Consider the following 24,290-nt stretch of genomic DNA (forward strand, 5'->3'; position numbering starts at 1 on the left):
CTGAAGATCAATTCTAACCCGGATCTTCACGGGTTATTATAATAATTTCCAGACAATTACGGTTGTGTTGTGAATATGAAACACACAGACTAGCAGAATATTACGTCCTGAATTCAAGCAAGCTTGTAGGACATGTTTGAAGCAACTTGAACCAACAATACCAGGAAACATCTGACCAGGGAATCTTCAACTTTAAAGCTGAAAAATATGTAATGTAATATTTATGATAAATTCAAGTGATGATGATTTTTATGGAGAAACATGTACAATGTGTATGCCCCCCCCCCCAACATTTATGAACAAAATAATTGACCACCCACTGCTTGTCATGTACAAAATCAATAACACCCCACCCCCACCCCAATGACCCTAGACCGAACAAAATGGGTGACCCCCCTTAAAATCATCACCACCCCTCCACCCACCCCAGCCAATAATTATGAATGGTCCCCTAGGATAACTAACTGTGGACTAACGGGTTAGTCACGCGGAGGTAAATATGAATACGTTAACCTGTTATTTAGTTGCATGTTATAAGGAAATTTTTGAATAAAGAGATTTTTATTACAATCGGCAACAAAATCAATAGTAAACACTGAGTTTTCCTTCCTGGGTTTTAATGGAGTGCATCATAGTACTTCGGCTATTATAAACTCTTGCACGTAATTCACGTCAAACAAGATATAAAAACCAAACCCCGACTGATACACATAAGCCACAAAACGGGAAAAGAACGTTCTGAAATTAACATGGTGATTAAAGAGGAAACGTGTCTTATTCCCAGAATCATCACATGTCGAATTCTTAGGCAATTTTGTTACTTGCGTTACTTAAATTCAGACACACCATTTTACGTGGAAAACAGTTTTCATTCAGAGAGACATGCACATAATAAACATATGTTGTTTAATGTGAAAACAGACGTTGCACAAAAAATCAGATTGAAATTGCATATTTCAGTTTTCTCACCAGGATATCCGACGTGATGTTGCTGCTACTGTTGTCGCTGGTGTACCTGCCGGGGGTCGTCACCGTCAACAACGATGTTTTGATGGATGGCGATGTGGTCCTCGGGGGACTGTTTAGTGTTCAAGACTATACAGAAGGACGCTGTGAGAGTATACTTCCAAGCTCCATAATGACTCACGAAGCGATAAGATGGTTCTTTAAGAAGCTAAATGAACGGAACTACATTTCAAATGTCTCCCTGGGTAGGTACTTCTTTTTCAAACTCGGTTCCTCCATACAACTGGACTATTAATGAGTGCGTCGTTAAATAACAAAATCAAACTCAAAATACAACTGTGTTGGTGAGATATTGCTTTGTTTATATGAAAAAACAACAACATTTATGTATATTATGAAACTGCGTTGTTGAGGTTTTTCTGTAATTTTACGAAAATAATTATATATAATCTTCATATCCTTAAATATACATATTGCGTTTGACTGGTAATATTTCTAAATACTCATTATCAGTTTTTACAACAAATAACTGATGAATAAATGACATATTTGACCTGATTTTTCATGTTAAAGGTTTACATGCATACAAAACCTGCGGTCAGCCCCCTTTGGCGGTAAAGGCGACCATTGCCATGAAGAACACATGGGACGGTATATCGAAATTCCAAGGTAAAGCATGTAGATGTCATGACATTTTTCACTTAGCATCTTTGGTCGTCGATTGCAGCATCTGATTGCATTGTATATCAAAGTGGTTTTCGTTAATGTTGCCGAGTTCTGTTTCAGGATTGTACCATACCATTGTTTATTCTTAAGTCATTGTTTATTCTTAAGTCATTGTTCAAGTAAACTTATTCTAAACTTTACACCTCCAGACATCTTTTGGATGAAACTGGATGTGATATGAAATAGGTGGTAATAAATCTATATAGCAAATGTTGAGCATAAGCGTGAATCAGCATTAAGTTTAGTCTTGGAAATTAGTCTTGAGAAAGGTCGACGGTCACAGCTGCCTCGGGCTCTCTGTCACCATTTGTTTCAATGATACACACTTCAATAATTAATGCCCACCTACATCATACATACATCTTTCGTGGATGTTATGAGGGACCTTTTTATCAACAAAGAAGAAGACTGTCAGGAACATACACCAGACGCCAAAAGAAACGTTACCCTCCTACCTTTATGAATTACATAAAAAGTATCAAAGATATGGTACAAGGTATTAGCTTTAAAAGAAAGCTTAACAACACAGTTTTATGCAAATCACGAACATAAATTCTCAAATGCATTCATAATTAGATGAAATGCATCAGACTATTATTTTTCGTCCATGCCGAAGTAAACCAATAACAGTAATTTAGATGTCCAAAAGAAAGTTTGAAATAAAATTCTGCTTTGGGACAAAGATAAATCATTTAAAATCACCATTTTTCAACTATTCAAACAAGAAACAACTGTTGTAGAGTGTGTTAAATTGTAAAATTATCATTCCTATGATTTCAGTCTTTTAAAACATTTTCTGCTGATTTGCATCAGTGAAAAACAAGTAAAACGTGTCTTTGATATTGTGAAAAAATGTTTAGGAACTTCTACAATGATTTTTGTTAAAATTGTTGCTTACACATAGCAATATCAGTCGCCAAAACGCAGCTATATTCAAGCAGTATTTGCATCCATTTCACATGTAGAATGATTCTATAGGGTATGAATAGAGCCTAGAAAAGATGATATGATACACAAGTACGAGAAATATGCCACGGTTAACAGCTGAAGAGAAAGGAAAAGCCACTGGGATGGTGCAGATGGGGGTCGACATACAATGCTGTTGCCAACGCCCTCGGATGCCACGGTATCACGGTTATAAAACTTATTCAGGGCTTCAGACAGACTGGAGTCACCGTACACAGACCAAGAAGTGGACGTCCACGCATCACAACGTCAGTTGAAGATAGGTACCGCCGTCATTAAGGAAGGAGGGTAGCGTGTCCTTTGGCGTTTAGTGTATTCAGGTGTCTATGCAACAGATTTAGGGCGTGGGAATAGTGTTTAAATCCTATCAATAAATCAACCCTTTTAGGTGTATAGATGCATGTATGGTAACCCGTCTAGATTAATATACATTGCTAGTAATTAATTTCTAGATGCTTCCAGTAATTTCTCGTTGCTTCGAGTATTTTCACAAAACTTGTAATTTCGAGTTTTTGAAAGAAACTTGAAGCAACCTGAAAATACTGGAAGAATCGAGAAATTAATTGACGGATCGAGAAAATACTCGAAATTTCAAGTCTTCAAATGCAAAGGAACTTGAATATCGAGAAAATACTCGAAGCAACGAGACAATAATCGAAATAACGAGGAAATACTCGGAGCAACGACAAAATAATCGAAGCAAAGAAACTTTTCGCTGAAAATATATTTCATCCCACAAAAGTGGCAGTTTTAGGCTTTCGTAGATATACAATATCTGGTTCATTATTTCTCATAGCAAATATTTCATAAGAAGTATTGTATACTGATAATGCATTGTGAAATCTGATTTTATTAGGAATTGTTGGACCCGGCTTCAGTGCAGAAACTCAGGACGTATCTCGTTTGCTGAGTTCGCTTCCAGAGGAGGATCGTCTGCTGCAGATCAGCTACTCCGCCACGGCCGCCATCCTCTCTGACAAGAGTGTCTACAAAAACCTGTACCGGGTCATAGAAACAGATGATGTACAAGTGGAGGTAAGACATCCGACTTGTTATTAATCTTTCCATACGACGAAAAGTCTTCAGAGCTGCACATATATCCTAAGGACTTGATATCACGTCCAGTCACCTACAACCCTTGCATACGACCAGATTTTTCCAGCTGTAGCCTCTGAATTCGATGGACGAGATATGACGTCGGGTTTTTTACAATGTTTCCATACGAGGGACGTGATAATTCGTCTACTCATACTAAACATATTTCACAGTTTTCTAGCCGTGTATCCTCGTCCTTCGAATGCAGTTCGTGTACTTTGTGACAGTGCATTATTTAGGATTTACTTGATTATCTCCCCTGGTCTATATGGCCTTGATATTCGGTGACCACAGAGCGTTAAATGGCTGGTTGTCGAAAATCGTATCTGACTGTATGCCAAGTTCTATCTGCCATTTGCGATGACGAGAGTAGCTGTTACGACGTTTGACGTTTGATTGTTAGCAATGTTCTTTGACTGTTGACTGTTCTTATAGTTGTTACCACAGGTAACATTCGTTTCATCGTTGTTTCGATTTGGATGTCATGGCCCAATAATTCTAAGTGATGATATAAATCTACTAAACTGTGGTTGTTCTTCCACCATAGTGTAGTCACTGGATTAAAGAAATTGTCACAATTACCACACTGCTGTGTAAGTTCCATTATGTTTCTCCTCTTAGAATAAAATGTTTTCCAATGTTTCTGTGCTAAAGACGACCTATTTTTTCTCTTTTGGTCTGAAATATTTTAATCAAAGTTAATAAAGATGTTTTCAAAAAAAATCAGTTCATATGGATTTTGATGTTATGCTAGTCATGAATGGTCCATGTCAACCGTTGCAACCATGGGTTGGTCATATCACGTCCCTCGTATGTAAGTGCCATGTTGCTCGTATTTAAGGGTTGTGACCCATCAGACGTAATATCTCGTCCTTCGAATGGAAAGAGTTAAGAACTATACATTGGGCTTATGTGACCGTGGTATTCAAACAGGGTAAAGATGGCAAAAGAGTCTGCAGAAACTGGATCAGAGAATCAGAGATCGCATGAATCACTGGCTGAATTAAGGTTTGTTTGCAAGAATGTCCGTAATGTTTAGCCTATAAAACATTTTAAGGTCTTATGCTGACAATCGTGGTGACTCTTTGAATGGAACCAGGTACTAGCTTGTGAGAACAATGCGTAAGAACTTACGACATCGAAACATATGATATGTTCATCTACAAATAGTAGTTAAACTAACTTAAAGAATTTACACAATCATTATAGAGCCAATCATAACAATGATTTAGCTTCGTAGCCTGGGCCCTTATTCTCGAAACGTTCGTAGCCCTAAGAATTCTTAACTTTGATCGTAGCCAATGTGTTAAGAATGGGCTTAAGAAGTTCGTTGGGCTACGAACGTTTCGAGAATAGCTAGCCTGGTACGACCATCAATAGCTTAGTGCAATGCCCGTCTGTCTGTGCCATGTGCAGTAGATCGACTAGGAACACTTACTTTTCAGTGTTGACAGTTAAAATATACCCATCTAGTGAATGATTAGGTAGGTAGCAGTTCTTCTCTTGTTTGAATCCCTTCCTTTTCTATTGCTATACGTCAAATGCATTCACACAGGTGAGAGATGAGTCATCCCAAGTCTCGTTCGCTGACATGTTTTTTTAGTTAATATTTGATGTCATAATGCGCTTGGAAGTTAGATGAATAACTTAAACAGAAAACAGAAATAGTTAATAATTCAAAACATATGAAATGAAATTTCGGTAATACTTGTATTAGAATAATCAACTGAAATCTGTCATGCAGTGTATTATATTTTTCAGCACTTTGCACTTAATCTTGTAAGTTTGCAGAAAACAGTTACAAGAAAAGGTTATTTTTTATAGTAATTATGATTTCCATTTTGCCTTTTGATATTGTGGTTAATTAGTTAATGACTGTCCAATGAAGGATGCAATAATAAAAAGTAGGTGTCATCGCCTGACGTGGAATGGGAGATATTTATCATACATATATATACGATTATATTATGATACAAAATGAAAATCAATATATTCTTGAAACCTACAAGACCGTTGTTGGAATCGAATAAGAATATGCTGATCAACAAAATGTCAATTTGTGAAACAATAGTCTCGAGTGGTTTTACACGGTTTATGTTTTCATGAAATTAACCAACGGCACGAACTAAATTGAACCCCACAGATGACCATCTGTCTTTATCTCGCCGTGTCAAAGTGAGATAAATGTAAACATAAAGAAAGAGCCCCTATTTTCACCAGGAGACACGTTTAAGGGGAGATAACTTGCTAGGAGGAAACTCTTGTAAAACGCATAGTCTTGTCAATGTGTTGTTATGTTTCGCAACTTCAGAACGCTGAGTCTTTCACACTCATGTATATAATAAACAGTTGATATAAGTGCGATACTTATTCACCGGAACACAGCAAATACGCTGAGTAAACAGATTACTTAATATCATATATCATACATTACATATTTTCTTTACAGCTTTGATGACAGTTTGAAAAGACAGATACACATTTATTAGAAATGGATACTAATCAAAATAACCATATACGATACCACTGCGTCTTCTCTCTTCCCTTGTCTTTGTCGATTTCTTATCTGTCAAGTTCTATCACTTTCTTAATCATGATGTCTATACTGTAAATTTTGAATTTTGGAAATACCAGAGATATGTGTTCGAAGTTGAAGAACTTGTTTCCAATCCCTTTCACATGTGAATAAAAAATGTTTACATCAAATGATTTAAATAGGATTCATTGTGTACAGAATTACAAGTCAGCATTTATATGGAAATTAATAAACCAGTATGATTGTGTAACGCATGTTATGTATGGGATTACTGACTGACTGACTGAGTTTGGTTTTACGCCCCTTTTACCAATATTCCAGCAACATCACGGCGGGGGACACCAGAAATGGGCTTCACACATTGTACCCATGTGGGGATTCGAACCCGGGTCTTTGTGTGCTGGAGATTACATGTAGGTGCAGGAGTGTGGGTTCGAATACCGAATGGGACTTAACTCAACAAAAGTACCATTCGTAACTACTCGTGTCATTCCGGCAAGCCGGACTATTTACAAGGAAAGATAACTCTGAATTTCCAAACACGGCTACTCCTACAAATTAATAGTACAACACGAAAGTCGCTTTAAGTAAGTTACCTATGTCCTTAGCATGTATCAGTAACAAGAAACTTTTATAATCACGGAAATTATAAGGAAAATCGATAATCGCAAAGAAACTATTTGACTCATTTCACCTCTTACTACACGCGAATTGATTGGTTTGTAACGATTCTTGGCAATAATGGCGTACTGTACAGGTACGAGTTTTCTTGTGGGTCACGGAAAGAGGCGAGTAGTAACGAATGCAAAAGTACAAGAATCTGTTACGTCTGACCACTTTCAAAATTACATTGTGTATTCACAGTATAATTGTTATTCTTCTATCCAGATTATGGTTCAGCTGATGAAGTCCCTCCAGTGGAACTACATCGCTATTGTGTATGGTGATGACACCTACGGCAGGAAGGAGCCAAACCCTGAAATCCATGGCAGAGAGTCACGGCATATGCATACCCGTGTTCGTACCAATATCTCCGGGATCCGTGAGCGACGAACTACGACAACGCTTTGAGACAATTAAAGATGAGCTTCAAAAGGATTCACAATCGCCAGTGGTTGGTTTGGCTTTTTTCGGCCAAGCTGAAACTGCCAAAGCGATGTTCGATTACCTTGAGATCGAGCTCAGCAACTTCCAGATGATAGTTTCTGAGTCCATTGGTGAAAGTGAGTCATATTTGATGAAGTCTGACGGAAGCGTGTACCCATTAGCTAAGGGACTTCTCACCCCAAGTCCTCCATACTATGATGTCGAGCTGTTCCAACTACACTGGCAGTCGCTTCATACCCAAGGCAATGTTATGCGAGAATACATACAAGATGATGATTGGCTGTTGAAATACATGGAACAAGTAACCAAGTGTTCCCTGGCAAATGAAACAAATATTCCACCATCCTGTATTCAACGGTCCACAGATTCAGTACAAAATGCCAAACTCTCCATCTACACCAACTACGCACTGATGGCTGCAGCCGCCTTTGCAAAGACATACAAGACATTATATGAGTTGAAATGTCCTCAACAAACAGGTGTATGCAAGGATGTGGATGATTATATCTCCAACAAGGCCAAGTTTATTGAGGAAATGGCTGCAGTAGAAGTCAACCCTGTCGTTGAATTTACCGAGCTGTCACCCTTTCGGTTGAAGTTTGGATTCAGGAATGGAGAGCTTATGTACACGGAAATGGGAAACTATTCCACGTACATTGTTAACAATTACCAGCAATGCGACACTAAGTTTTGTCATGTGCAGGTGAGAGAAAATGTGTATACGTTGTTTTGTGTGCGACTTGTGTATGGATGCATGTTTTAGTATTCTTGAGGCTGGATATACCAACTTTTAGAAAGGTTACAATAGGATTTTTGTACCAATGGATAAATGGAATTTCAATAATATATAGTCAAAATTGTTAAGACAGCAATATGATTAACTGGGATAACATGAGTGAGTGAGTGAGTATGTTACACTTTGTACCCATGAGGGGAATCAAACCCGGATCTTCGGCGTGACGAGCGAACGCTTTAAGCAGTAGGCTACCCCACCGTCCCGGCATCACATGAGCTATCCATACATATAGAAAGCAAAAATTATTTAATTATTTTCGGATTTATTTCTTTGTTACTGAAACGTCAATTTAATATTCTCCCCATAATTGATGAAACAATTCCTATTTGTGAGGTATCATTCACAACCATTCTATTGTAGGTTGCGGATTACGATGGTGCAAACCTGACTGTATCGACGGACCGCATCAGGTCCTATAGAAGAAATGGTGATGAAGTTATAGGGCCTGTAGCTGCCCAGTGTCAACAGCCGTATACCTGTGATAAGTGCAGTCGAACCATCACCCCTACAGATGTGTTATACATTCCTGGAGACTACTACATAGTAGGACTTGTCCCTATCCACAACAAGAAACAAGATGACCCTCTGCAGTGTGGTGAACTACGGACCGCCGACAGTGTGGACATTGCAGAAAGTATTTCATTTGCGATTAAGAGAGCCAACTCGCAGAAAACTACATACATATCGGCCTTCGGGGAAAAAACAGTTGGTTTGGTTCTGATTGACACTTGCAATAATCCCTTTCAGGCTAGAGAACAAATCATACAGTTGCATCGAGGTGAATTGAAATTGTCATCTAAACTTAACAGTTCCATGCTTGTTAATAGAATAATTGGATACGTTGGGCCATACGGTAGCTCTGTGTCAGTGCCAGTGTCGACTCTCTTGGCTGAGATAGATGAGCTAGTAATTGCATTTGCTGCAAGCTCTGTTGTCCTCAGTGACAGAACCTTGCATCCGACATTCATGAGACCAGTTTCTCCTGACAACAAGCAAGCTGATGTTATAATGCATCTTGCTAAGATTCTTGGTGCCAAGTATGTTCAGATACTGTATACAGATGAAGTGTATGGCATCACGGGGAAGGAAGCGTTAGAAAAGTCCGCAAAGATCCACAAAGTCTGCATCGCTCAATCTCTTAAGATACTGGATTCAACTGCTTCTTCGAACTCCGTGGGCTACGTTTCTGAGTTGAGGAAGTTTCGCCATGCCAGGATGGTTATCGTGTTTGTGAGGTCACACGTGGCACCTATTCTAATGACTGCACTCAATAAGGAGGTAGACAATGGGGAGTTCGTCTTCATTGGCGGAGAAAGTTGGGGAAAACGTCCACAGGTCCTGACGAATAACTTTCAAATTCGTGGCAGCTTGACCATAGGGCAAGATCTACCGCGGAACACGGCATTTGAAGACCATTACCGTGAAATTGATCTCGAGCAAACAGAAAACCCATGGCTGCAAGAATACTTAGAAGAACGTAACGAATGCTATTACCCTTTGAGTTTTAAGAAGAAAAACACACACCAATGTAGCCCTACCGTCTTAGAAGCATACCGTCCGACAGACACATGGGTGCCGTTTGCCATAAATGCTGCGCATGCTCTTATAATTGGATTTAATCAAATTCTGGAAGACACTTGCTTTGGGTCTTTCCCAAATTGCCCCGAATATTCCACTGCTAAGCTAATAGAAAAGGTTAAAGCTGTTCGCCTTGACATGTATTACGATGGCAGAAATGTTCGTGTGTTCGACGACAATGGTGAAGGGAATGTAGCTTACACAATTTATCAGATTATCAGAGAAGGGAGTGCCCTTAGTTACAAAAGGGTGAGTTTTATTTATTTAATCGTTTAATTTCGTTTACATTGATGTGTATTGCAACTATATGGCGGCGGTCTGAAAGTAATCGAGTCTGGACCAGACAAACCAGTGAACAACAACATGCGCATCGATCTACGCAGTCTTCTTTTACAAAACCTTTTTTTCTTTTACAAAACCCTTCGAGGTCAGATACAAAAGAAAATTTCAGATTGAAATGAGATAACATAAACATGAGAGAGTGAGAGAGAGCGAGAGAGGCAATCATTACACATAAACTGTTGCGTTATATATAGTCTATATATATATAATAGATACTTGGTATATAGATGATATATATATATATGTGTGTGTGTGTGTGTGTGTGTGTGTGTGTGTGTGTGTGTGTGTTTTCAGTGGCTGTTATGATATATCAATTTGTATAATGTTAACATTCCAGATTGGAACGTCTGAAAATGGGGTGCAGTTTGTGGTTTCAAACTTGGATACGTCGTTTGAAGTGGACCTGTCATCTAGTTGTCAGAACGATGTTGACTGTGGCATATGCTCCAGACAATTCAACAAATCTGGTTTAAGGTAAGATGAATTTGTATCACGTTGCTTCCTTCTGGCCTGACATAGCTGCCATTACAGAGATTGTGTGACTTATTTACTGTGTTATCACATCATAACAGATTTAGCTGGCGTCCTTGAGGTACACGGTCGAACATTTTAAGGGCATACTCCGTAATACAGCTTTCGTTGTTAGAGCATTCTACTGCACACAACTGTCATTGTTATAGCATTCTGCCCACACAGCTGTCACTGATAGAACTTTCTGCCTCACACAGCTGTCATTGATAGAGCATTCTGCCTCACACAGCTGTTACTGATAGAGCATTCTGCCTCACACAGCTGTCATTGTTAGAGCATTCTGCCTCACACAGCTGTCATTGTTAGAGCATTCTGCCTCACACAGCTGTCATTGTTAAAGCATTCTGCCTCACACAGCTGTCATTGTTAGAGCATTCTGCCTCACACAGCTGTCATTGTTAGAGCATTCTGCCTCACACAGCTGTCATTGTTAGAGCATTCTGCCTCTCACAGCTGTCACTGTTAGAGAATTCTGCCTCACACAGCTGTCATTGATAGAGCATTCTGCCTCACACAGCTGTCATTGTTAGAGCATTCTGCCTCACACAGCTGTCAATGTTAGAGCATTCTGCCTCACACAGCTGTCAATGTTAGAGCATTCTGCCTCACACAGCTGTCAATGTTAGAGCATTCTGCCTCACACAGCTGTCATTGTTAAAGCATTCTGCCTCACACAGCTGTCAATGTTAGAGCATTCTGCCACAAACAGCTGTCAATGTTAGAGCAATCTGCCTCACACAGCTGTCATTGTTAGAGCATTCTGCCTCACACAGCTGTCATTGTTAGAGCATTCTGCGTCACACAGCTGTCAATGTTAGAGAAATCTGCCACACACAGCTGTCATTGTTAGAGCATTCTGCCTCACACAGCTGTCAATGTTAGGGCAATCCACCTTGAAACAACTGTCATGTTTTCCTGGGATATTGTTCAGCGACCCCGTGAACAGTGACAATGTGCCAGCTATCATTCTTGGCGCGTTCGTGGCTGTGTTGGTGATCGTGGTCATAGCACTGGTGGTTGTGTTGGTCAAGACGCGTCGTAGAGCAGCTTCCACGGACGGTGAGATATTTGTTTATGGTTTTCACTTTCCCATATAGGTTTGTAGATAAACACATTTTAGTTTGCAAAGTATAAAAAGTCGATAATGCCGATGTAATGTAAGTTAATTTCAGTTTCCGTAGAGCATCTAAGTATCTTTAAATCCAAATATAACATTTTGTTTTATAAGAATACTCTCTATTTGTGTTTAGAAGTCATACAGTCATCTCCTTTTATTTTTGTATCACGGGTGCATTCAGAATAATATAAACATGTTGCAAACCTTTCCACAATCACAAGAAGGCTGTGCCAAAAGATGATATTAATAACTCATTGAATCGGAAATATTTTTTCAAAAATAGAATGATTGTTTGTGGCCATGCCAGTTGTTAAGTTAGAAATATAGAGGTTATGTCCATCAGTGACAAAGCATGACGTTCTATGTTTTTAAGGTGAAACTTGCTTCTGTATTTGTTGGTGATGGGATAAGGTACACTGTCCTTTTCACAGAACATCTGATGCCACCATTGCATTGTTGTAAACTTGAACACGTGCTTATAGTTATAGTCAATCCCCACATGGCCCATTTCTGGTGTGCCCCTTCGTGACTTTGCTCGAATATTGCTAATTAGAAGCGAAAACTTCATCAAATCAATCAATCAATCAGCCAATCAATCAATCAATCAAAATATAGTCATAGTCGTGCAATGGACTCAGCTATAACAGCTTTATCATATGCAAGAATTATCTAAAAGGGTCATCACCCAGGTACTGTAACTATCTTCCACGGGTAGAAATGCTCATTTATTTGAAATAAGCTTATGAGAATTGAATGATGTTTTATGAGTATGTCGAACGTTTTTGCCTCATCGGTTTATATTTGTTTCTCATATCATACGTTGCAGCATTGGGATCTGGCCAAGGCGATGATTACCATGAACTTGATCTTGTGGCTCACAGTCGATCACCAGCCCAGTGTAAGGGACCTCCAAAGCCCAACTATAGGCACGGTGAAATACCAGGTTCCATTTTCCCCACATTTTCCCTACTCCTCTAAATGCGCCTTTGTGTAATGACACTCGTTATACTGGAGTCGACCCGGGAAGACCCGGATTAGAATTGATCTTCAGTTACCCATGCTTGTCGTAAGAGGCGACTAATGGGATCAGGTGGTAAGGCTCACTGACTTGGTTGACACGTACCACCGTATCCCAGTTTTGTAGATCGATGCTCATGCTGTTGATCACTGTATTGCCTGGTCCAGACTCTTTTATTTACAGACTGCCGCCATACAGCTGAGTGGGGCGCAAAACAACAAACCAAACCAAACCATGCTTGAGTCATGACATGCCGGCGATTCCAAAATACTTTCACGATCTCACATCCCGATGACTTCTAACATTACTACGCTTATCAAACATGTCTTCACCCACCTTGTCTTATCTTAAAGCAGATTGAGTGTGTAACATGTTTGAGATCCAGCCACATGTATTGTGCACTCTTTAATTTAGATGAATAAGTATTACTGTTCCAATACGTTAATTGAAATTAAAAGTAAACTTTGAAGTGCGGTCCGCGATAACCAACAATATTAAAGCGCTCGTACAATGCGTTTCTCCGCACTGTGCCTCAAAAATTATTGCAATTATTGCTGGAGCAATTCCTAATTCCGTGTCGTCGTCTGATGATATATTTTGGATAGGATTTACTATGTCTCGAGATGTTTCTTTACAGATAATATTTTCGTGAACTTTTGTTTCATTGGGAAAAGAGGTCAAGTGGGAGGGTAAATATTCTTTCCCTCAAAGTATCTAATGCTTTGCAATGAAAAATATAGTGGTATTCATCTGCGATGCTTTTAGAAGTACATAGTTGATTACTGTTCTCTCGTCCCTTTGAATATTTTTCCAGCGGCCTGTCTCAATAGGTAAACTATGGTTACATGTTCTAAATCCCAATAATGGCAAAGAAATGCGTTTTAGAAGGAGGAGATATACATCAAAATTGGGAAATGGCTTTAGGTGCTGATAGTGTATACCCTTAGGACTAGAAATAATGTCATTGTGCCAGTTTTGGATAAATTGATCTTTAAGAATATGTTCAACTTTTGAGACCAGCCACTGGGTAGTACAAATTGAGGGATTATCAAAACATACGAGAGTCCAGTATTGTCTAATATATTTTTAACGTGCGAGAGCCAGGATTATGTTTTTTTATCTAATGAACAGTGGCTTCTTACGAGAGAGATATGAGAACACTGTGTAGTCTACTATCAGTGCATGCTTGGAGTTGACAACCAAAACCGAAAGTAAAGCTTCATCCATTTCTGGCTTTTCTCATTTGAATTTTCCTTTGCCAGTTTGGGTACTATTCCTCAAACGTACCCCAGTGCTATCACTAATGTAATCAACCCGCGAAGATCCTCGATTAGAATTGCTCTTCACTAATCCATGCTTGTCGTAAGAGGGCGACTAACGGGATCAGGTGGTAAGGCTCTACTGAACTTGTTTCCAATCCCTTTTGGCACATGTGAATAAAAATGTTTACATCAAAATGATTTAAATAGGATTCATTGTGTACAGAATTACAAGTCAGCATTTATATGGAAATTAATAAACCAGTATGATTGTGTAACGCATGTTATGTATGGATTACTGACTGACTGACTGAGTTTGGTTTTACGCCCCTTTACCAATATCTGTTAGCAACATCACGGCGGGGACACCCTTAGAAATGGGCTTCTGGCACATTGTAATTCCATGTGGGGATTCGAACTCCGGTCTTTGTGTGCTGAGAATTACATGTAGGGTGCAGGAGTGTGGGTTCGAATACCGAATGGGACTTAACTCAACAAAAAGTACCATCATTCGTAACTATACTGTGTCATTCCGGCAAGCCGGACTATTTTTACAAGGAAAGATAACTCTGAATTTCCAAACACGGCTACTCCCTACAAATTAATGAGTACAACACGAAAGTCGCTTTTAAGTAAGTTACCTATGTCCTTAGCAGCATGTATCAGTAACAAGAAACTTTTATATTCACGGAAATTATAAGGAAAATCGATAATCGCAAAAGAAACTATTTGACTCATTTCACCTCTTACTACACGCGAATTGGATTGGTTTGTAACGATTCTCGGCAATAATGGCGTACTGTACAGGTACGAGTTTCCTTTGTGGGTCACGGAAAAGAGGCGAGTAGTAACGAATGCAAAAGTACAAGAATCTGTTACGTCTGACCACTTTCAAAATTACATTGTGTATTCACAGTATAATTGTTATTCTTCTACCCAGATTATGGTTCAGCTGATGGGAAGTCCCTTCCAGTGGAACTACATCGCTATTGTGTATGGTGATGACACCTACGGCAGGAAGGCGGTTTCAAAACCCTGAAATCCATGGCAGAGTCACGGTGATATGCATACCCGTGTTCGTACCAATATCTCCGGGGATCCGTGAGCGACGAACTACGACAACGCTTTGAGACAATTAAAGATGAGCTTCAAAAGGATCACAATCGCCAGTGGTTGGTTTGGCTTTTCGGCCAAGCTGAAACTGCCAAAGCGATGTTCGATTACCTTGAGATCGAGCTCAGCAACTCGCGATGATAGCTCTGAGTCCATTGGTGAAAGTGGAGTCATATTTGATGAAGTCTGACGGAAGCGTGCGTACCCATTAGCTTAAGGGACTTCTCACCCCAAGTCCTCCATACTATGATGTCGAGCTCGTTCCAACTACACTGGCAGTCGCTTCCATACCTAAAGGCAATGTTATGCGAGAATATATACAAGATACATGATTGGCTGTTGAAATATTAATGGAACAAGTAACGCTGTTCCCCTGGCAAATGAAACAAATATTCCATTCATCCTGTCTCTCTAACGGTCCACAGATTCAGTACAAAATGCCAAACTCTCCATCTACACCAACTACGCACTGATGGCTGCAGCCGCCTTTGCAAAGACATACAAGACATTATATGAGTTGAAATGTCCTCGCAACAAACAGGTGTATGCAAGGATGTGGAGGATTATATCTCCAACAAGGCCAAGTTTATTGAGGAAATGGCTGCAGAAGCTCAACCCTGTCGCTGAATTTACTGAGCTGTCAAATTTCTGGCTGAAGTTTGATTCAGGAATGGAGAGCTGGCGTACACGGAAATGGGAACCATTCCACGCACATTGTTAATAATTACCAGCAATGCGACACTAAGTTTCCTATTTCGCGCAGGTGAGAGAAAAATGTGTATACGTTGTTTTGTGTGCGACTGGTGTATGGATGCATTGCTCTTTAGTATTCCTTTGAGGCTGGATATACCAACTTTTAGAAAGGTTACAATAGGATTTTGTACCAATGGATAAATGGAATTTCAATAATATATAGTCAAAATTGTTAAGACAGCAATATGATTAACTGGGATAACATGAGTGAGTGAGTGAGTATGTTACACTTTGTACCCAAGGGAAATCAAACCTGATCTTCATGGATTTGTTTAACGCTTTGGCAGTAGGCTACCCCACCGTCCCGGCATCACATACAGCCATCCATACATATAGAAAGCAAAAAATTATTTAATTATTTTCGATTTATTTCTTTGTTACTGAAACGTCAATTTAATATTCTCCCATAATTGATGAAACAATTCCTATTTGTGAGATATCATTCACAACTATCTCTATTGTAGGTTGCGGATTACGATGGTGCAACCTGACTGTATCGACGGACCGCATCAGGTCCCTATAGAAGAAAATGGTGATGAAGTTATAGGCCTGTAGCCGCCCAGCACAAACATGCCGCATACCCGTGATAAGCGCAGCCGAACCATCACCCTACAGATGTGTTATACATTCCTGGAGACTACTACATAGTAGTAATTCATCCCCATCCACAACAAGAAACAAGATGACCCTCTGCAGTGCGGTGAACTACGGACCGCCGACAGTGTGGACATTGCAGAGTATTTCATTTGCGATTACAGAGCCAACTCCGCAGAAAAAACTACATATCGGCCTTCGGGGAAAAAATAACAGTTGGTTTGGTTCCTGATTGACACTTGCAATAATCCCTTTCAGGCTAGAGAACAAATCATACAGTTGCATCGAGGTGAATTCGAAATTGTCATCTAAACTTAACAGTTCCATGCTTGTTAATAGAATAATTGATACGTTGGGCCATACGGTAGCCCTGTGTTAAAGCAGTAAGTGTCGACTCTCTTGGCTGAGATAGATGAGCTAGTAATTGCATTTGCTGCAAGCTCTGTTGTCCCCAGTGTGACAGAACCTGCATCCGACATTCAGCAAGGACCAAGGTTTCTCCTGACAACAAGCAAGCTGGATGTTATAGTGCATCTTGCTAAGATTCTTGAAGAAGTTTTCCAAAAATTATGTTCAGATACTGTATACAGATGAAGTGTATGGCATCACGGGGAGCGCTGAAGCGTTAGAAAAGTCCCGCCAAAGATCCACAAAGTCTGCATCGCTCAATCTCTTTAAGATACTGGATTCAACTCAAAGCTGCTTCAGACTCCGTGGGCTACGTTTCTACGGAGGTTGAAGTTTCTGCCATGCCAGGATGGTTATAGAGTGTTGTTTGTGAGGTCACGCGTGGCACCTATTCTAATGACTGCACTCAATAAGGTGGAGCAATGGGGGAGTTCGTCTTCGACGGCGGAGAAAGTTGGGAGAGAAACGTCCTGAGTCCCCGACGAATAACTTTAAATTTCTGCGGCAGCTTGACCATAGGGCGGGTCACCGCGGAACACGGCATTTGAAGACCATTACCGTGAAATTGATCTCCAGCAAACAGAAAACCCCATGGCTGCAAGAATACTTAGAAGAACGTAACAAATGCTATTACCCTTTGAGTTTAAGAGGACAAACAGCACCGCAAATGTAGCCCTACCGCCTTAGAAGCATACCGTCCGACAGACACATGTGGTTGCCGTTTGCCATAAATGCTGCGCATGCTCTTATAATTGGATTTAATCAAATTCTGGAGACACTTGCTTTGGGTCTTTCCCAAATTGCCCCGAATATTCCACTGCTAAGCTACAATAGAAAGGTTAAAGCTGTTCGCCTTGACATGTATTACGATGGCAGAAATGTTCGATGTGTCTGATCATTGACAATGGTGAAGGGAATGTAAAAGCTTACACAATTTATCAGATTATCAGAGAGGGAGTGCCATAGTTACAAAGGGTGAGTTTTATTTATTTAATCGTTTAATTTCGTTTCACATTGATGTGTATTGCAACTATATGGCGGGCGGTCTGAAAGTAATCGAGTCTGGACCAGACAAACCAGTGAACAACAACATGCGCATCGATCTACGCAGTCTTCTTTTACTAAACCTTTTTTCTTTTACAAAACACTTCGAGGTCAGATACAAAAGCAAATTTCTGATTGAAATGAGATAACATAAACATGAGAGAGTGAGTGGCGCAGAGCGAGAGGGCAATCATTACACATAAACTGTTGCGTTATATATAGTCTATATATATATAATAGATACTTGGTATATAGATGATATATATATATATGTGTGTGTGCGTGTGTGTGTGTGTGTGTGTTTTCAGTTGCTGTTATGATATATCAATTTGTATAATGTTAACATTCCAGATTGGAACGTCTGAAAATGGGGTGCAGTTTGTGGTTTCAAACTTGGATACGTCGTTTGAAGTGGACCTGTCATCTAGTTGTCAGAACGATGTTGACTGTGGCATATGCTCCAGACAATTCAACAAATCTGGTTTAAGGTAAGATGAATTTGTATCACGTTGCTTCCTTCTGGCCTGACATAGCTGCCATTACAGAGATTGTGTGACTTATTTACTGTGTTATCACATCATAACAGATTTAGCTGGCGTCCTTGAGGTACACGGTCGAACATTTTAAGGGCATACTCCGTAATACAGCTTTCGTTGTTAGAGCATTCTGCCCACACAGCTGTCATTGATAGAGAATTCTACTTCACACAACTGTCATTGTTATAGCATTCTGCCCACACAGCTGTCACTGATAGAACTTTCTGCCTCACACAGCTGTCATTGATAGAGCATTCTGCCTCACACAGCTGTTACTGATAGAGCATTCTGCCTCACACAGCTGTCATTGTTAGAGCATTCTGCCTCACACAGCTGTCATTGTTAGAGCATTCTGCCTCACACAGCTGTCATTGTTAAAACATTCTGCCTCACACAGCTGTCATTGTTAAAACATTCTGCCTCACACAGCTGTCATTGTTAGAGCATTCTGCCTCACAGAGCTGTCATTGATAGAGCATTCTGCCTCACACAGCTGTTACTGATAGAGCATTCTGCCTCACACAGCTGTCATTGTTAGAGCATTCTGCCTCACACAGCTGTCATTGTTAGAGCATTCTGCCTCACACAGCTGTCAATGTTAGAGAAATCTGCCACACACAGCTGTCATTGTTAGAGCAATCTGCCTCACACAGCTGTCATTGTTAGAGCATTCTGCCTCACACAGCTGTCAATGTTAGGGCAATCCACCTTGAAACAACTGTCATGTTTTCCTGGGATATTGTTCAGCGACCCCGTGAACAGTGACAATGTGCCAGCTATCATTCTTGGCGTGTTCGTGGCTGTGTTGGTGATCGTGGTCATAGCACTGGTGGTTGTGTTGGTCAAGACGTGTCGTAGAGCAGCTTCCACGGACGGTGAGATATTTGTTTATGGTTTTCACTTTCCCATATAGGTTTGTAGATAAACACATTTTAGTTTGCAAAGTATAAAAAGTCGATAATGCCGATGTAATGTAAGTTAATTTCAGTTTCCGTAGAGCATCTAAGTATCTTTAAATCCAAATATAACATTTTTGTTTGATAAGAATACTCTCTTTTTGTGTTTTGAAGTCATACAGTCATCTCCTTTTATTTTTCTATCACGGGTGCATTCAGAATAATATAAAAATATTGCAAACATTTCCACAATCACAAAAAGGCTGTGCCAAAAGATGATATTAATAACTCATTGAATCAGGAATATTTTTGTCAAAAATAGGAATGATTGTTTGTGGCCATGCCAGTTGTTAAGTTAGAAATATACATGTTATGTCCATCAGTGACAAAGCATGACGTTCTATGTTTTTAAGGTGAAACTTGCTTCTGTATTTGTTGGTGATGGGATAAGGTACACTGTCCTTTTCACAGAACATCTGATGCCACCATTGCATTGTTGTAAACTGGAGCACGTGCTTATAGTTATAGTCAATCCCCACATGGCCCATTTCTGGTGTGCCCCTCCGTGACTTTGCTCGAATATTGCTAATTAAAAGCGAATACTTAATCAAATCAATCAATCAATCAGCCAATCAATCAATCAATATATCAAAATATAGTCATAGTCGTGCAATGGACTATAACAGCTTTTATCATATGCAAGAATTATCTAAAAGGTCATCACCCAGGTACTGTAACTATCTTCCACGGGTAGAAATGCTCATTTATTTGAAATAAGCTTATGAGAATTGAATGATGTTTTATGAGTATGTCGAACGTTTTTGCCTCATCGGTTAATATTTGTTTCTCATATCATACGTTGCAGCATTGGGATCTGGCCAAGGGCGATCATTACCATGAACTTGATCTTGTGGCTCACAGTCGATCACCAGCCCAGTGTAAAGGGACCTCCAAAGCCAAACTACTAGGCACGGTGAAATACCAGGTTCCATTTTTCCCACATTTTCCCTACTCACTCTAAATGCGCCTTTGTGTAATGACACTCGTTATACTGGAGTCGACCAGGGAAGACCAGGATTAGAATTGATCTTCAGTTACCCATGCTTGTCAAGAGGCGACTAATGGGATCAGGTGGTAAGGCTCACTGACTTGGTTGACACGTACCACCGTATCCCAGTTTTGTAGATCGATGCTCATGCTGTTGATCACTGGATTGTCTGGTCAGACTCTTTTATTTACAGACTGCCGCCATACAGCTGAGTGGGGCGAAAAACAACAAACCAAACCAAACCATGCTTGAGTCATGGCGTGCCGGCGATTCAAAATACTTTCACGATCTCACATCCCGATGACTTCTAACGTTACTACGCTTATCAAACACGTCTTCACCCACCTTGTCTTCTCTTAAAGCAGATTGAGTGTATGTAACATGTTTGAGAGCCAGCCACATGTATTGTGCACTCTTTAATTTAGATGAATAAATATTACTGTTCCAATACGTTAATTGAAATTAAAAGTAAACTTTGAAGTGCGGTCCGCGATAACCAACAATATTAAAGCGCTCGTACAATGCGTTTCTCCACACTGTGCCTCAAAACAATTATTGCTGGAGCATTCCAGTTCCGTGTCGTCGCTCCGATCATTAACAATTCAATTCAATTTCTTTATTCTCATAAACCACCTTGGTGGTACAAGAGCATATATTGTAAACATATATACAAATACAAATCAAATTCAAGATGGCAGTTAACAGCATTTTTTTCTGACAAGAGATGATAGATGTAGGATATATTTTTTGATAAGATTTACTATGTCTCGGAGATGTTTTACAGATAATATTTTCGTGAACTTTTGTTTCATTGGGGAAAAGGAGTCAAGTGGGAGGGTAAATATTCTTTCCTCAAAGTATCTAATGCTTTGCAATGAAAAATATAGTGGTATTCATCTGCGATGCTTTTAGAAGTACATAGTTGACAATGACGTTCTCTCGTCCCTTTGGAATATTTTCCAGCAGCCTGTCTCAATAGGTAAACTATGGTTTACATGTTCTAAATCTCAATAATGGCAAAGAAATGCGTTTTAGAAGGAGGAGATATACATCAAAATTGGGAAATGGCTTTAGGTGCTGATAGTGTATACCCTTAGGACTAGAAATAATGTCATTGTGCCAGTTTTGATAAATTGATCTTTAAGAATATGTTCAACTTTTGAGACCAGCCACTGGGTAGTACAAATTGAGGGATTATCAAAACATACGAGAGTCCAGTATTGTCTAATATATTTTTTTAACGTGCGAGAGCCAGGGATTATGTTTTTATCTAATGAACAGTGGCTTCTTAGAGAGATATGAGAACACTGTGTAGTCTACTATCAGTGCATGCTTGAGTTGACAACCAAAACCGAAAGTAAAGCCATCCATTTCTGGCTTTTCTCATTTGGAATTTTCCTTTGCCAGTTTGGGTACTATTCCTCAAACGTACCCCAGTGGGTAAGGCTCACTGATCATTAACAGTGGCATTAACATGGCGAGAGATATATGAGCACACTGTGTAGTCTACTATCAGTGCATGCTTGGAGTTGACAACCAAAACCGAAAGTAAAGCCATCCATTTCTGGCTTCTCTCATTTGGAATTTTCCTTTGCCAGTTTGGGTACTATTCCTCAAACGTACCCCAGTGCTATCACTAATGTAATCAACCCGCGAAGATCCGGATTAGAATTGCTCTTCACTAATCCATGCTTGTCGTAAGAGGCGACTAACGGGATCGGGTGGTCAGGCTCACTGACTTGGTTGACATACGTCATCGTTTACAATTGCGTAGGTTAATGCTCATGAACGCTGTTGATCACTGGATTGTCTGGTCCGGACTCGATTATTTACAGACTGCCGTCATACAGCTGGAATATTGCTGACTGCGGTGTTAAACAACAAATCAAACCTTAACAAACAAGCGAACAATACAAACAACTAACGTGATCAAAGTCATGGTCAACAAAAGACAGTCATAGCGCTGAAATAAGGTCTAGTAACAGAAACTCAATGATACAATTCAAATCGGCTATTGAGCATACTGTTTCAAGTTACATGTAACTGCTCTGCGTTCTTGCGCCCTCTTTCTTTGTTGTATAAGGTTACATCGAACGTTATATTTCAGTGCAAGGAGAACACACAGTTTCAAATGTGTACCTGACAGCCATCCCAGGAACGCCTGAGCTTCGAGGTCGGTCCGTTCGTAAACCAGCTGGAGAAGACGGTGAAAACTCTCCCGGTGCAGTGAATGAGAGCATGGTGATCGACGAAGCGGGCACAACAACATAGAGGTGGCTGTGGACTACAGTACTGTGTTACCGTGTGTCCATACGGATATCTGGGAGCGAGACTCAGTGATGTTACTCTCAATCTATATATTTTCATTCGAACTCAAAGAATATTTACTGTGTTAACTGGCTCCCGTTACAGTATGGCCCCACAAATGCCACCATATTGTCCTATGATATGTCTAACAGTATGACCATAACATGATTATGCAGATGTGTTTGGTGCTAAAAACGTTTAGAAAATGTGGACCATTTTACATGTTTTTATATATACAATATTTTTATAACGGATATAGATTTAATGTACCCGTGATTTATGGTATTGGTAGAACGATTGTATACACATCTATGCAGTGCTTTGGGATGTGCATAGTGTGAAGGTATTAATCAATATTCCTTACTAATTCTTTTTTTTTTTATTTTTATTCAGCCTCGGTAATCACGGTTTTACATAAACCATACAAGTCCACGTGGTCAGGGACTACTGGTTTATAGCCTTAAACTTTTACCACAAACTTTACCTATATATAATACCAGAGCATATTACAAATGCATAATGAAAAGCTTCATAGAAACTTTGATATTGGTATAGTGAGACTGATAGCAGGTGTGTCCATATGATCCGTTATAACCACTGATAGTTGCATGTCTTTCTGATCCTTTGTAGACACTAATAGCCGTACAACTATGTATATATATCATCCTTTATAGCCAATGACAGTTGTTTTTGAAGACATTTGGAATGTACACATCCACGGTCGCTAATGATGTAACGTTTTGCTGTGTGAACGCAAACCCTAATGGTGCTTCTTCCAGTACAATCGCATGTCAGTGTTAATGGTGATGTCGAAATAAATGTGTATCGACGTTCCAAACAGTAATCTCTAAAGAATGACTGACTGACTGACTGAGTTTAGTTTTACGCCGCTTTTAGCAATATTCCAGCAATATCACGGCGGGGCACACCAGAAATGGGCTTAACACATTGTGCCCATGTGGGGAATCGAACCCGGGTCTTCGGCGTGACGAGCCAACGCTTTAACCACTAGACTACCCCACCGCTCTAAAGAATGAGGTCCAGACTATAGCTACCGGTATTTCACTTCAGTGATTGAGTGAGTTTGGTTTTACACCCCTTTTGGCCATATTCCAGCAATACCACGGCGGGGACACCAGAACTGGGCTTCACACTTGGTGCCCATGTGGGGAATAGAACCCGGGTATTCAGCGTGACGAGCGAACGCTTTAACCACTAGACTACCCCACCGCCCCGAGTTCACTTCAGACCACTTAAAGGTAAATGTTATAACCATTTATGGGAGGGCATTACGACATGTACTGTTCCAGCGTTTCCGAAAACTAGGTATGAGATGTGATGCAATGTTCACGTACAGGAAAGGAACAATGCTTGTTAACAACATTCCACATGACAGATAGTTGTTTACCTTTACTTGTAATACAGCGCCCGTGAAGGAGGTGGGGTGGCATATAGGGAGACATGCTTCATTCTTTTTATGTGTAAAACAGCTAAGTTTGGGCTAGTACAAGCAGCCGCACATACACATATTACTTCACACGCATGCACCGAACT

The 24,290-nt window shown here is 39.9% G+C and overlaps 2 protein-coding genes across 3 annotated transcripts; both read left to right on the plus strand.

The window, feature by feature from the left end:
• The first annotated feature begins 968 nt into the window (after nt 1–968).
• On the plus strand, nt 969–7,360 carry LOC124280371 (G-protein coupled receptor family C group 6 member A-like). The gene is made up of 4 exons (XM_046716278.1): nt 969–1,211; nt 1,540–1,635; nt 3,515–3,693; nt 7,178–7,360. The coding sequence occupies exons 1-4, from the start codon at nt 986–988 to the stop codon at nt 7,358–7,360; spliced, it is 684 nt and encodes a 227-aa protein (XP_046572234.1). The 5' UTR covers nt 969–985.
• A 2-nt stretch (nt 7,361–7,362) lies between these two features.
• On the plus strand, nt 7,363–23,137 carry LOC124280370 (metabotropic glutamate receptor 5-like). Of its 2 annotated transcripts, none has more exons than XM_046716276.1 (6): nt 7,363–8,099; nt 8,553–10,019; nt 10,450–10,586; nt 11,575–11,702; nt 12,587–12,691; nt 22,537–23,137. In XM_046716276.1, exons 1-6 carry the CDS (start codon nt 7,446–7,448, stop codon nt 22,698–22,700), a joined length of 2,655 nt encoding a protein of 884 aa, XP_046572232.1. In that variant the 5' UTR covers nt 7,363–7,445; the 3' UTR covers nt 22,701–23,137. The 2 variants fall into 2 exon arrangements, with proteins under 2 accessions (XP_046572232.1, XP_046572233.1); XM_046716277.1 differs by having other exon boundaries at nt 7,446–8,099; nt 12,587–12,703.
• The last annotated feature ends 1,153 nt before the right edge of the window (nt 23,138–24,290 follow it).

The sequence above is a fragment of the Haliotis rubra genome, unplaced genomic scaffold (assembly GCF_003918875.1).
Source record: "Haliotis rubra isolate DU_JTF1 unplaced genomic scaffold, ASM391887v1 Scf266, whole genome shotgun sequence".
In the NCBI taxonomy this organism is placed as follows: domain Eukaryota; kingdom Metazoa; phylum Mollusca; class Gastropoda; order Lepetellida; family Haliotidae; genus Haliotis; species Haliotis rubra.

Bases quoted from the DNA above. Each gene is read 5' to 3' on its own strand.
- LOC124280371 (XM_046716278.1), top strand. From the start codon at position 986: ATGTTGCTGCTACTGTTGTCGCTGGTGTACCTGCCGGGGGTCGTCACC. The intron at 1,636-3,514 runs GTAAAGCATGTA...TGATTTTATTAG, and splicing joins CGGTATATCGAAATTCCAAG to GAATTGTTGGACCCGGCTTC. The intron at 3,694-7,177 runs GTAAGACATCCG...TCTTCTATCCAG, and splicing joins CAGATGATGTACAAGTGGAG to ATTATGGTTCAGCTGATGAA.
- LOC124280370 (XM_046716277.1), top strand. From the start codon at position 7,446: ATGTTCGATTACCTTGAGATCGAGCTCAGCAACTTCCAGATGATAGTT. The intron at 8,100-8,552 runs GTGAGAGAAAAT...ATTCTATTGTAG, and splicing joins CTAAGTTTTGTCATGTGCAG to GTTGCGGATTACGATGGTGC. The intron at 10,587-11,574 runs GTAAGATGAATT...GATATTGTTCAG, and splicing joins TTCAACAAATCTGGTTTAAG to CGACCCCGTGAACAGTGACA.